Genomic DNA, 13,664 nt, shown 5'->3' with positions numbered 1-13,664 from the left:
TTTTATTTTTTTATTTTCTTTTTTTTTTTTTTAATGGGTTTCAATAATGAACTCTAAGCCACAGATCAGCAAAGACGTCCTGATCATGGCAGCCAATTAACAATCATATTTTATCTATCTATGTATATAAAAGGGATATTTGCATAATACAAACAAGAAAAATAGTTTATTTATTTTGAGATATATACAAATAAAAAAGTTATAAATACAAGATGAATAGCATTAAGATAATTATTAATTAACATTATTAGTAGGAAGGTTATTTTGATGACCAATGTAAATGTCCCAATCAGTCCAATTTAAGCTAGACGGTGGTAATGTTGTATTAGATGCATTTACATTTGAATCGTAACTTACTGCTGTATATGATTGAGGTGCCAATGGTAATGAAGTAAATGACGAATTCATCATGGCTTTTGATGTTTGCTGTAATGAATTAATGTTATTATTACTTAATTGAGGTGTATAGCATTCATTTGTTGGAATACAGTTGACATTCATGTTCCTATTAGTTACAAGTGGTTGCAATGTATTTCGAGAAGATATATTTGAAATATGTCTACAATCTTGTGAAGTAGGGCGTGAATGATGATGATGATGGTTTAGTTGATCAAGAGAGATTGAGCGTTGATGAGAATAGGTTTGTCGTAAATTATTACTACTTATACCATTATTGTTGTTATAAATTGGGCAGTTTGGTATACTATACGTGTCAATAGGTTGTTTATGTTCATAAGGATAAGTCATAAAGATACCTAGATCAGATTGAATATTAGGTGTAATACCACCAATAACACCTGTATTCGTCATTCGACGCTGAATATACTTTGATTTGGGATGTTCTGTGAGCGTTTGATCGATATAACTATTATTGTACGTAGTGGGATTAGTGGTAGTAAATGTACTAGAAGCAGGGCTAGCTGTGCTGGTACTTGTACTTGGTGTAATATTAGTAGTAGTAGTAGAAGTAGGAGACAAAATTGTGTTTGTTGTTTCCTCTTTGATTGGGCTTGCATTACTATTATTTTCCATTGCTATATTTAAACCATTGATAGAAATCAACATATGAAGGATTTCTACAGCACGAGAAGCTGGTTGCATATCAGCGTCTATTTTGAGTAAGTCAATGGACTGATAAAGAATTTGTACCGTTTGTATAGACTGATTCTGTAAAACATTATATAAACATACTAGAGAAGACTGAAACAAAGCATAGATGTAAAGCGAAGGTATAAAAAAAATTTGATAATAAGCAGGATCCGATTTATAGAATTGACGTTGATGAATTATATTTAATATCTGATTTGCTGCATTTGTACAAAATTCATTCGAAGCTGCAACATTCGGCTTTAGATTTGGATATTTTATGACACATAATTGACTAAATGGTCGATATAAAAGTAAAACGACCGTATTATAAAATAGGTTTAAATTTACTAGAGAAAAAAAAAAAAAAAAAAAAAAAAAAAAGACAGAGAGTGAGTGAGGGTGTAAATATCTGAAACATGATTGCCTATTTTAAATAAAATACTTACCTTTATCTAATTCAGATAAATAAACACCGTTAAGGGGTTCATCCAATGAAATTTTCCAATTCTCCAAGCGACGTTCAAATGCAGCTAGTATAGTTGAATCATCATGCCCAATATTTGAATTAGCTGTCTTAGCATTAGGAGAGTAAAATGATTTTAAAATTCTTCCCAATATTTCTGATAATTTAATTAACAAAATAAAACTTTGATGTATAGGAGGACCCTTTTGTGCTGTATCATCTATAGTCATTTCATAAGGAGAAGGCATATCTGTATCGAAGTCTCTATCTAATATCGTTAAAGGTTTCCCATTTTTTGCACCAAACCAGCGATCGATGACATAACAAGCATAAAATACACGATGTCGTGTCTCAATTTCATTACGAGGTAATTTCCATTTTGAACAAGAACGATGTAAGCCCAAATCTTGAGCCATTCGAATAGCTATACCTACTGTAAGCCATTGGATTGACTCAACATCCCCATCATCTGTATCTAAATAGAGAGCCACTAAGAGAGCTGCTTGAACATAACATAGTCTTGAACGACCAATATTACGTAAGCGCTTCATTACTTTTCTAAAATAAAAATCAGCAAATTTATCAGCATCCTTGATTGTATCTGGTAGTCGTTGAGCAACAAATCGAAAAGTTAAAGCAAGTACAGACTGTATTAAAATAGAAGGTGTTTTCCCATTTGTTACTGTATCACGGTATTGTTTTAAAAACTTCTCTTTATGGACAATAGGAAAAAGAGGATGTATATGGCTAAAATATCTATGTAGTAATATAGATTAGAATGTTTAATCCTAATGAAGTAAATATTACTCTATAGTGTTACATGTCAATTATTTTATCATTTTGATATTGAGATGGCCTTTTTGGACTCGCAATTAGGCTATTTGATTTATTAAAAAGAAAAGTGCCCATAGATAATCCAATGTCTAATAACATATCAGATTTACCTGTTGTAGGTGACTTTTCGGTACGAACAATCAATAATTCGTCTTGTGACATGAGTTTTAAAGTGATATCTTCTCTTCCAGGCCATGGTATGGTTGATTGAATTTTGAATAGATCATTATTAAATAAACTTAAATCTACTGATGACTGACCTGAATATTTCATCGAGTCATAATCTTTTTTCATTAGTATTTGATCAAAGTCATTTTCGTCATCATTATTTTCTGAGGAAGAATCAGAAAGATTATTAGACATGGAGTGAATATAATCAGCATATTGAAAATCATTTTTTTCGAGATCTTTTATTGAACATTTCGTCAGGGCAACTAAGAGTGATTCCATCTTTTTACATTTCTTTTCCAAGTTATCAACATAGACACTAGGTGGTCCACGTTTCTTTCTAACGATCTGAAATTTGCATTCATAACCCCACTAATAAATAAATAAATAAAAGGTGAATGGCTGTGTATATTGTCTATTTATTTAATATAGTAAATGTTACAGCTCTACAGTTTGAACAAGGTATTGAATTATCAGCATCACATCGAGACTTTCTTTTTCGACAAAAATCACAGCTTCTTTTAGCCCGAGTTCTTTTTAAAGGAGCTATTGAATTTACATTTTCTACTTGTTGCTGCTCAGTAAATTGTATTGAATTCATTTATCTATGATTCATGTGAATATTATGATTAAAATTACGAAACAGAATAACAAAATTATAAAAAAAATAAAAAATATAATAAAAATTATATGTATTTTTTTTTTTTTTTTTGTAATCTAAATATAGGTGATACATCATTGATGGTAGAGAAACTAAATCAGAGTATAAATTACAGCTTTATTTTAAGACGGCGTACTAATTCTTGAATTAAACAAGAGTGCTCTTCTATGCATACCAGCGTATCAATTTTGTATATCAATCTTTTTTTTTTTTTATAGTTATGTAGCACTCATAGATGGCTTTTGACATTTCAGTTAATGAACTTAACTTGGCAATTCTATTAATAATTATTCTACTTAGTTATCGGATAGGTGTCTTCTACCTTCTTCATTAGTATGATAGAGTGAGATATTTATAGCCGGTTTCTATCCTTCTTATCACATCCAAATTTATACATGCATGTAATTTTTTCTGTATAGCATTACTAATAATTAAACATCATAACCAAGGGACCATATACTACTTGTAGGATAAGCTAAAGCTATTGTTTTAAAGATTATAACTTTTAATAGTTATTGCTGTTCTTTCTGAATACTTTACCTAAACATTTTATTACATTACTACTATTATTATTATTATTGTGTAAGTCTATCATTTAGGCTTTCTAATATACAACAGATTATCTACATCTTAACAAAACTCCTTCTTTGCCAATTAATCTTCGTTATCAATTGATGAATTCTTTACTATTCTGTAACTAGTCTATAAATAAACTAGTTTATTTCATAGTTTGATTTTCATCTTGTTTTGTTTTTTTTATTTATCCTTTTCTTTTCTTTTCTTTTTATATATCTCGAGAGGTGTTTTTTTATTTATTGTTCAATTTATTATTGAATAGAGACTATAAAATTTTATTTAAAATTAGCTGTGTATATATTTCTAAGATAATTATATGTAAGTACCTTTTCTATTTTTAATTCCTAGTTTAATACTAGTCTGACGTAATTACTAGATTAGATATAATACATGTATTATGTGAAAAGTGATTACATAATATGTATATGTATATGTATATTAGTACCTCTTTTTCTTTGTTATTAAACTCTGGCAAATAATAAATTTGATCTGATAATCGATGATCAACTTGAAGTAATTTTATTTTGAATAAAGATCTTTAAGTTCTTGATTCTTTGCATTTAATAACTGTTGAAATTGACTTTGTAACATATTGATTTCTTTTTGATGCTGTTCAATAATGCATTGTAATTTTTTTTTAATTCATTACTCTATGTTTTGTAAACAGTTAATAAGCAAAGCTTATTCCTATTATTAAACGACATGCCTTATTTAAGTTTTGACTTTCTTTTATAAGAATGTTTGAGTCACTTCCTAATTCATTCATTTATTAGATATAATAACCCCTTTCCTCTTTTTTTTTTTTTTTTTTTTTAATGCGTAGTTTCTCATATTACTTGAACTCGTCAAGTTTTTCTTTACATAAATAGTTTCGTTTATAATAGGCTTATTTAATTCAATCTTAGCTGTTTGAATGCCTTTATTTTCATATGTCTATAGCATACAAAAGGAGTTATTTAATTGTAGAGCAAGATTTATAATAAACTACTTTTACTACTGATTGTGCATTATTATTTTGAGCAACCTTTATGAGATGATAACGTTTTGTTTGTTGCTGCTGTGAATCAGCAAAAATGCCCGTTTTCATTTGAAGTATTCGATTTTCTTTCATACTAGATTGCTTCTCTTCTTGAATGTGATAGAAGACTTCTAATTGACCTGTAATTTTTCTTATATTTTTTTAATGTACATCATTATCAAACCCATGTATATACTGTATATAGAGAGAGAGAATAAGCTGAAATACAAAATAAATAATTCAGGAACAATAAGGAACCAATATAATATTATATAATAAAAGAGAAAATGACAATAAAAATAAAAAATCTAGATGTTTGAGTCATAATTACACTCTATTACTTGAAATGAGTTGTCAATAAATGATCTAATCTGATCTGATTCAATCTAAATCTTAGCAAATGTTCAAGTTCTATTATATATGATTTATATGATTTATATGATTTATATGGCTTATATAACTTATATAACTTATATAACTTATATGATTTATATGATTTTTCCCTTATTAAATCATAAAATGAGGATGATGTAATAGCATAGTATAATATATATGTGTTGTCTATGACTACCGGTGGCCTTCAGCTAATTATATACCATTTTAGGCATTAAAATTAATGTCAGTCAGAAAGAAAAAAAAAAAAAAAAAAAAAAAAAAAAAAAAAAAAAAAAAAAAAAAGTCAAAGTTGTCTAGGTGATAGTAGCTATATAATAATAAATTAATAGATATATACCGCATAAAAGTAACTATATATAATTCATATTTTTACTGAAAAGGCATAAAATGCATATAATAGAATTAATAATAAGTATATAAGCCAGTTTTAGCTAATTGTAGCTAATTTTAACAAGTATTATTATGCTTTGATTGATATTAATTTATTAGTATATTCCAATAATATAACATAATAAATTATAATACAATATAATACAATATAGTAAGTTCTATTCCTCTATTTTTACCTGTCCTTTGCGAACTTATTCTATCTTGTCTGATTTTATTCTCTCTCTCTATCTATCTATCCATCTATCTACCTCCCTTTCTTTTTCCTTTATTTTTTTTCTCTTCCTTCCTTCCTTCTTCTTCTTCTTCCTTCTATATTAAATTAAATTTGGGGCGGGTACTTAATCTTTTGACAAGTGCTTGTCATGAGCTGATTTATAATGTCATGTTTCTTGATTAAACATGTGGATCATAAATTTATTCAAGGAATGCTATCTAAATTCTCTTGAAACTCTCTTGATCCACTTTATCAAATAATATTAAAACTTCTAACACTTCATTCTCTATAACACTTTTCTGAATCGCATCTTTTATATCAGGCCCCTTTAACAAGTCAAGACTCTACTGGTACTGCCTTTGATGACAAGAAAGAAGATGGCATCTTGATGAAGGATTTGTCTAATTATAATATTCAAGAAGACTCTGGTTCCAATGAGGATGCTATAGAACACTTATGGGAAACTCTTAGAAACTTATCTCAAGAACTTACTCGTGGTGTAGTCAACAACATTGCTTCTGAAAAATCGACTGCTTTACAAGACGAAGCAAACCGTATAACTGGATGTATCAAGTTCCTAGATGAGGTCCAAACTTATTGTTCCCCTCAGCCATCCACTTCTTCTCCTTCCTTAAACCACACTACCTCAAGCCCGAGAGATTCTCATCTCATACCAACTGATCACCCTTCCTGGCAATGGCAAGGCAACGTATGGAAAAAGATTCTAATGTTCAAGGATCAGTTGAAGACTTGCTTGACACATTTGCTTTGGTAGTTGATTCTAAAGGATTAAACCTTGATCATAGTTGGGGTCGCCTAATGTCAATTAGGATGAATCGTGATCAACTACCATGGTTCAATGAAACTTTGAAGGGACATTATTTAATTTGGAAAGAAGTACGATCAATTGTAATTAATACTTATGCCTCTCAAAACTTAGCTCAAGAAATCAACAACATGGATAAACTCTTGTCACTTAAAGTGCAACCAAATGAATCCATCGAAGCCTTTACGGACCGTTTTCAACGAATCCGTCGTGCAGCTAAATGGGAAGATGTTATTAGAACTGCTATTATATTCAAACGTGATTTACCTGCTTACCTGTGATGAGAAGTTGCTTGTTCCTTGTTAAATCTCCCTCGTAACACCCAGGACTCTGTTGGTAAAGTTGTAGCTAAAGCTAGAATGATACTTTCTTCTAAAATTTGTGCTGAGGATTCTGGTATGATATATTCTTCAAGTGCTCGAAAGTCTTTCCCGACTGCTACCCATGGTTCTCCTGGTATATCATTCGTTTGTAGCCCACAAGCAAGCAAACCTAATAATCAAGTCCATAGAAACAACAGCGCCACTCTTGGTATTTCGCCAAAGTCTTCTATGCAAATTGCTACCAAAACAAAATATAATTGTATTATTCATGATCGTGGTAATCATCCCACTCAGAAATATCAAAAAAAAAAAAAAAAAAAAAAAAAAAAAAAACATAAACAAGTATTGAGCTCCAAAGACCAATTCAATCTACAAACTGACTCTACTTTTAGTATTCCTGTAACTTTTGCTTCTAGAGTACCTATTTCTCCTTCTTTATGCATTTTTATCAAGAGACATACCTCCTTCCCATATTAAAGTGATATTGCGTGAAGTTAAATTGTCTAATACTGAAAATGATACTTATGAAATTGAGGCAGTAATCAACCATAAGGGCACTCCTGGTAATTACTTATACCAAGTCAGGTGGGAAAGGTTATGGCGAAAGCGATGTTTACTTGTGAGCCTGTTAGTAACTTCTATGACTACTCTCCTATTAGAAAAAATATTGGACATTCTGTATTGAATAAAAGCCTTCAAATGAAGCTAGACCTGTCTTTACTAATATAAGACTTACTAATAGTAACAAACGAAAGTATCATCGTAACAATGTTGATCAACATTCTAAAAGAATGAAAAACTAAACATTAGCCATCGCCAATTACAAAAGCACACACATATATGTATTTGCATATACCTTTAAACTTGATGGAGAAACAAGCACATTATGTAAACAATTTTAATCCCAATTATTGCGTCATCGACCCCACTTTTTTTTTTTTTTATATGTATGTCTTTTTCTATAAGCATTGCCCTGTTTATCAATTATTTATTTATTTTTACGAAATAGATGCCTCGATTAGTACCACTGTTGTCTGGATTGACTTTAGCAGTAGCCATCACATATAAATTTAGAAATGATATTTTAAAAGATCAAGGGGATATTAAAAGTCAAGTAGAAGATGTAAAGTCCAAACTTCATAAAGCAGTAACTGAATCAGAAACATATAATAGAACGCCTTCATATTTATCGAATTCACAAAAATATGTATCAAATAGACTAGTTCCATCGGGTAAGTAGCTACAAAAGGGAAAAAAAAATCACACACACACACACACATAAAACATCGTTATAACAAATAGAATAATATAGTGAAAAACACATGGAATGAACAAATTATGAATGCAGCGCAATCGTTAGTTAATATAGATATCCAAAGTAAAGTACATAGGTTATGGAATGAGCAAATTGTCAAAAATTTTAAAGAATTTGTAGTCGACAAAAACGATAAACAATAGAAAAAAATGTTTATAAAATAAATGCAGATAATAATAATGTAGTTTTACCATTCCTTAGTGTATTTAATCATAAGTTATACTATTATTGTTTTGATGGCCCTATTTTATATATAAAAGAGTAAGAATCTATGATAAAAAGAAGAAAGGATTGTTATATTGAATACAGTGTAATGTGTTTATAATCATATAAGAAAACCTAGTGAGCAAAACTAGATTACCTATTTTTTATTTTATTTTATTTATTTATTTATTTTGCCTTTCAAACGGCTTTATGCTATATAAGCCAGTTTGTCAAGAAGAATCTGCTATTAAAAAAAAAAGGCTACTTCAGTATACAGTTTCAAAAACTTTATGATTTATTTACTATAATTGAAGCAGCCATATCCAAAAGGAAACTATTATTACTACTGATAACTGTAATTCTTAAAAAAGATGAAATAGAAAAACTTATTGTAAATGCTGCTGAAAAGCAAATTCAAAGTAACCAAAATTCCACTTGAAGAAGAGTAAAACTACAAGTAAAATTATAGTTGACTGAGGGTAGTTGGCAGTTATAAATCAAATCTGTCTAAGCAAAATGCCTAATTTCTTTTATTAACTTCTTTGTATACTTTACAAGCATAACTTTCTTATTGTTTAGTAAGCCTCATGTTCTATTATTTTACATACTCTTTGTTTTTCTTCTTTTTCACCAAATAAAATGTCAGTTTATTCATGATTTGAATTTAATATTTACTTTATATCCGACCTATGCTTACCAAAATGTCCCGAACAAATTCTTAATAATCAAATATTTATGAAATCATAGTTTATCATTTCATGATAGAAGCTTCATCATATAATTTAAAGTTGTAGTAAAACTTTATTAAAGCTTTTTTTTAACTAATTACTGTAGTCTTCTTTTCTATTCTTTCGATGTTTAGTATTTGTATTGTTTTTTTTTTATGAAAAATTACTCAAAAATAAAATGCTTTACTTATACTTTGTCTGAATAATTAAAATATTTGAACATTTTATTATATAGAGTGATATTTAACAATTGAAGAAACTTGGCTCTTATTTGTACATTTCATTGCTTTAATGAGCATCTTCACGCTTAATAATATAATCAATAGCTTGTTGAACACTGTGAATAGCATCAGCATCCTTATCAGGAATTTCAACTGAGAACTCTTCTTCAATGGCCATTACAACTTCAACTGTATCCAAACTATCCAAGCCAAGATCCTTAATGAAATTAGATTCGAGCGTCACCTACAGATTCATAATTAGAATAATAAATTACATGATTTTTTTACCGCATTCTCTATTAAGTTCCAAATTTGTATAAACAAATATGGGTGCTTATATATATACATATATATATATATTACCTTGGAAGGATCGACCTTGTCAAAACTTTTGACAACCTCCATAACACGAGTTTGAACATCTTCTTTAGGAAGAGAAGCATACATACGAGAGAAAATAGCAGGGGTGGCTAAACGTACTACGCTAGGGCGTTGGGTAGTTGCAGCTCTGGAAGCTGCAGATAGGATAACATTAGGACGAAGAAACATTATTATAATTAGTTTTGATTATAACAAAACAACAAAAAAAAAAAAAAAAAACAAGAAAATATGTAGTGGGAGAAATGTCCCTGCCTTTCCTGGGTTTTAATGACCGAATATATATGCGTCATGGGTAGTGCTATAAAAAATAATTTTTACCTATTACCAAGAATAATAAGATAGATTAAATAATGTTTGTCTAAGGAAGGATAAGCTGAAGGCTTGTATAACAAGTTAACTTATAAATACTTTACTTATAAAAGAGCAAAACTATTTAAGCAAAGGTGTAATCTGATATTGCAAATAATAATAAATAAAAAGCTAGGAATTTTTATAAAGGCTTTGAACCATTCAAAGCTGGAGTAAAATACCTGTTAGGATTATAAAGTTTTTTATTATTATTATAAGGTAAGGTAAGAAATTAACAAAAATAGATAGGCACAGACTCATTCCGTCTTTATTTAGAAGACGTAGGATCCAACTTCATAAACAGCAATAATACCCTTTATCTATAGAAAATACTGGTAGTATCAATATAGTCTGTTTTTATTTTGGCTCTATCTTTATCTTTTATCCCTTCTCCAACTGCTATCATCAAAACTTTTTTTTTCTTTCCTTTCAATATTTAAACCTTTCCAGCTTTTAGCAGCTTCAATTGTTTGATGCGAATATATTAAAGTAGTAGATTCCATTTATGATTTTTCTTTTAGGGTTACACTTTCTGTTACGAGTCATACTAAGCGCAATACTTGTAAGTTTTTTAATATAATCTTTAGACGCCTTTGTAGAAGAAAAGAGGTTATTTATCAGATAAGTAACAATATAGTGTCCAAGTAAGAGAACAGTAAAGCAATGTAATTTCAATCATTATTAATTCTACACCCTTTTTTGGTATTATTGATGCTGGTTTATAATAAAGAAGTGTAAAGAATAGGATTACAACAAAAAAGATAGGGAATAGTTGCAGGAAGATAGAGTGGTAATAGATCGAGAGATGGAGGATATAATTCTCTTCAACCAAAGATGAAGCATTGCTAGTCTTGAATGCATGATATATCAAGTTTTCAATTTCATAAATAATGGATTAATGCTCACGTATTGATGATCGAGATAGATTTCAACAAACAAGAAAGGCTACTTGGAAAGGAATTACTGTAAAGTATTAATAGGCAAATGCATAAAATATAATCTTTTTTTTTTTTTTTTGTTATGGATATCATTCATCTATGACCATTACTAGAGATAAGGGTATATTTACAGAAGAAAGTTTATATTGAGGATTTTGTTATAAGCTAGAAAGTAAACTACAGATTGTTCTTAGTGAATTAAAGACTTAACGCAAGAACTATATACATTAATACGCTGCTGAAGCTTTACTGATCTAATAGATTTTAAAAAAAAAAAAAAAAAAAAAAAAAAAAAAAAAAAGCAATGCGTGTGTTAATTTAAAACGCAAATCTAGTTCATCTTCTATCTCTACAATTAATAGTAATGAAATCCTGTAAATGTACCATTTAAATGTTTTGCACTTTGCATTCACTTTTTTTTTATATTTATACCAGTTGCTTGAGCAATCCTTTTGTGTTACGAGTCCTCAGAAGTGTTTACTCTTTAACATTTAAACTTCTGATCATTAACTATATTTTGCTAATGAATATAAACGTATAATAACTCAATATAAGTGACCTGCAATCGAAGTTGACCATTTTAAGCTTGTTTCTAACATAACATTGTATGCAAAATACATTACTCAAATATGATGTGCCTTTTTGAACAGATATAAATACAATTAAGTGCATGATGCACATTTCAAAGTCTAATCTTCCTACAAAGAAAGTAAAATTGAAACTATATGTAGTTTCAATTATTAGAACTGATAAAAAAAAGATAAATAATGCAATTAGTAGAAGCAAATGTAACAAAATTCATTAATGAAAATTATTGTTTATCTATGTACTTTTGTCTGTTCAAAACAAATGTGAAATGCTATGTTTGTCTTTGGTAAAGGAATAATATGATTGGTTTATCAATTTTATATTTATTTCTTTTCTGTTTTTTTTTTTGTTTTTTTTTTGTTTTTTTTATCATTCATTCAAGAAAACTAATTAAACATGTAAGTATAACTTTTCTGTATAATTTTTTTTTAAAAAAAAAGGAAAAAGAATGTCTTGTAATGAAGTTCATTATATGAATTATCATCGTTGTTTTTAAAAAAAAATATTTAATTCATTTTTTTTTTTTTCTAAAATTTAAAATTCATTTCCTTATTATTGATCAGTACTTAATAAGAAATGGCAAATCGTAGAGTAAATAATGTACGAACAGTCTCATATGGCTCTGGTGGATTGAATGAAAGGTAAACAATAAAACCGAAAAAAAAACCCGTAAAATAAGAAAAACTGACATCATTTTATAGATTTAGTAAAATTATACAAACAGCCCTTTCATCTCGTATAGTTACTACCGCCTCTGACACTACTAATAACCAAACAAGCGGTAGTGTCTTTAGTCGTCTTCGAGGTGCTAAAAAGGTAGTCAATAAGCGTCCTGAAGCATCAAATATTCAAAATCGACTTGGAAAAAAAGTCGGTGGTAACATTCAAAAAAAGAAAGTTAACAAAAGAGGCAACACTAACTCTATGCAAGGTGTTGAAAGACAACGTAATATAAAACGCTCTTCAGGCAAGAAGCAAAATGTATCTAAGAGACAACAGACTAACAAGAAGGATACTAAGAAACTTACAGCGGAAGAGCTTGATAAGGCTCTTGATTCATACATGATGAAAGATCCCAAAACTGCACAAGCAAAACTTGATGCTGAATTAACTGCATATATGGATGAAGCTCCAGACATTCTTATGGATGAAACTTTATAATTTTAACATGCGCCTTATATAAATCTTTTAATCTTGTCAGATTGCAATTCTACTTGTATTCTTCGGGTTCATTCCAACAAAAAATTTGAAAAAAACAGCATATAATCTGCTTTATCAATAAAAAAAAAGCTAAAATTCATGGTACTCATTATAGTATAAATATAACATAAAGAAAGTCGGCAATAAATTTCTTTTTTAAAAGACAAAATTACATAGGCTATCAAATGTTCGTTAATATGTATCAGTAAATAATATCAAGCAAACTTTAAATCTCTCCCTATTTTCATTAATTGAATACCTCTAACGCTTCTTATGTCAATTAGAAGGTTTTCTTTCGTTTGAATCTGATTTTAATGTTATAAAAGTAATATATATACTGTACATGCATGAATATTATTGACAAGGGTCTCATCAGTTATAACTTAATATGTCTGAATTTTAGTTTTATTACGCTACTACTCAGTAGGAATATTAACCCAGTATTCAACAAAGATATATACGTAAAACATTTTGATGCTACGTAAATATTTTATATATTCATATTTATTATATCAATAAAAACACTGTTTTCCATCAGTAGGTAAAAGTGAAAACACGTTAAATAGCCATTGACACAGATAAATAACGAGATATCTGTAAAAGAATTGCAAAATTAACTATTGTTTTAAATAAAATGAACTGTGATAGTATAATATTATATTAAAAAAAAGGGGGGGCATAACAAAAAGAGAACTAAAGATAAAGCTGTATTGTATCTTCGCGACTGCTTGTATTTGTACTAATGAATCAAAAAATTAAAAAATAACTATGAAAGAACAACAT

At 28.8% G+C, this 13,664-nt stretch overlaps 5 protein-coding genes across 5 annotated transcripts; 2 read left to right on the top strand and 3 right to left on the bottom strand.

The window, feature by feature from the left end:
* Positions 1–132: 132 nt before the first annotated feature.
* On the bottom strand, positions 133–3,198 carry BX663DRAFT_511763 (fungal-specific transcription factor domain-containing protein). The gene is made up of 3 exons (XM_051527929.1): positions 2,373–3,198; positions 1,536–2,308; positions 133–1,436 (listed from the first exon to the last, which is right to left on the bottom strand). Exons 1-3 carry the CDS (start codon positions 2,834–2,836, stop codon positions 235–237), a joined length of 2,439 nt encoding a protein of 812 aa, XP_051382091.1. The 5' UTR covers positions 2,837–3,198; the 3' UTR covers positions 133–234.
* A 1,112-nt stretch (positions 3,199–4,310) lies between these two features.
* BX663DRAFT_552533 (uncharacterized protein) lies at positions 4,311–4,902 on the bottom strand (the record flags this gene model as incomplete). The annotated part of the gene is made up of 3 exons (XM_051531377.1): positions 4,311–4,400; positions 4,653–4,724; positions 4,786–4,902. 3 exons carry the CDS (start codon positions 4,900–4,902, stop codon positions 4,311–4,313), a joined length of 279 nt encoding a protein of 92 aa, XP_051382090.1.
* Positions 4,903–5,972: 1,070 nt separating this feature from the next.
* On the top strand, positions 5,973–8,535 carry BX663DRAFT_561692 (uncharacterized protein; the record flags this gene model as incomplete). Its single annotated transcript, XM_051531934.1, has 8 exons — positions 5,973–5,996; positions 6,132–6,382; positions 6,514–6,893; positions 6,978–7,235; positions 7,414–7,577; positions 7,651–7,728; positions 7,968–8,190; positions 8,271–8,535. 8 exons carry the CDS (start codon positions 5,973–5,975, stop codon positions 8,414–8,416), a joined length of 1,524 nt encoding a protein of 507 aa, XP_051382089.1. The 3' UTR covers positions 8,417–8,535.
* A 958-nt stretch (positions 8,536–9,493) lies between these two features.
* On the bottom strand, positions 9,494–9,975 carry BX663DRAFT_436110 (acyl carrier protein-like protein; the record flags this gene model as incomplete). The annotated part of the gene is made up of 2 exons (XM_051523160.1): positions 9,494–9,670; positions 9,790–9,975. 2 exons carry the CDS (start codon positions 9,973–9,975, stop codon positions 9,494–9,496), a joined length of 363 nt encoding a protein of 120 aa, XP_051382088.1.
* Positions 9,976–12,031: 2,056 nt separating this feature from the next.
* Positions 12,032–12,964, top strand: BX663DRAFT_81704 (uncharacterized protein). Its single transcript, XM_051532329.1, has 3 exons — positions 12,032–12,079; positions 12,245–12,322; positions 12,383–12,964. The coding sequence occupies exons 2-3, from the start codon at positions 12,258–12,260 to the stop codon at positions 12,840–12,842; spliced, it is 525 nt and encodes a 174-aa protein (XP_051382087.1). The 5' UTR covers positions 12,032–12,079; positions 12,245–12,257; the 3' UTR covers positions 12,843–12,964.
* The last annotated feature ends 700 nt before the right edge of the window (positions 12,965–13,664 follow it).

Source organism: Cokeromyces recurvatus (genome assembly GCF_025118155.1).
Source record: "Cokeromyces recurvatus strain NRRL 2243 chromosome Unknown BX663scaffold_15, whole genome shotgun sequence".
Classification (NCBI taxonomy): Eukaryota; Fungi; Mucoromycota; class Mucoromycetes; order Mucorales; family Mucoraceae; genus Cokeromyces; species Cokeromyces recurvatus.
Note: the sequence above shows the minus strand (reverse complement) of the source record. Positions and strands in the feature narration are given on the sequence as shown.

Excerpts from the sequence above, each read along its gene's own strand:
- BX663DRAFT_511763 (XM_051527929.1), bottom strand. The coding sequence starts at position 2,836 with ATGGAATCACTCTTAGTTGCCCTGACGAAATGTTCAATAAAAGATCTC. Across the intron at positions 2,309-2,372 it reads AATGATAAAATAATTGACAT|ATATTTTAGCCATATACATC; the intron begins GTAACACTATAG and ends ATTACTACATAG. Across the intron at positions 1,437-1,535 it reads TTTATCTGAATTAGATAAAG|TAAATTTAAACCTATTTTAT; the intron begins GTAAGTATTTTA and ends TTTTTTCTCTAG.
- BX663DRAFT_81704 (XM_051532329.1), top strand. The coding sequence starts at position 12,258 with ATGGCAAATCGTAGAGTAAATAATGTACGAACAGTCTCATATGGCTCT. Across the intron at positions 12,323-12,382 it reads TCTGGTGGATTGAATGAAAG|ATTTAGTAAAATTATACAAA; the intron begins GTAAACAATAAA and ends ATCATTTTATAG.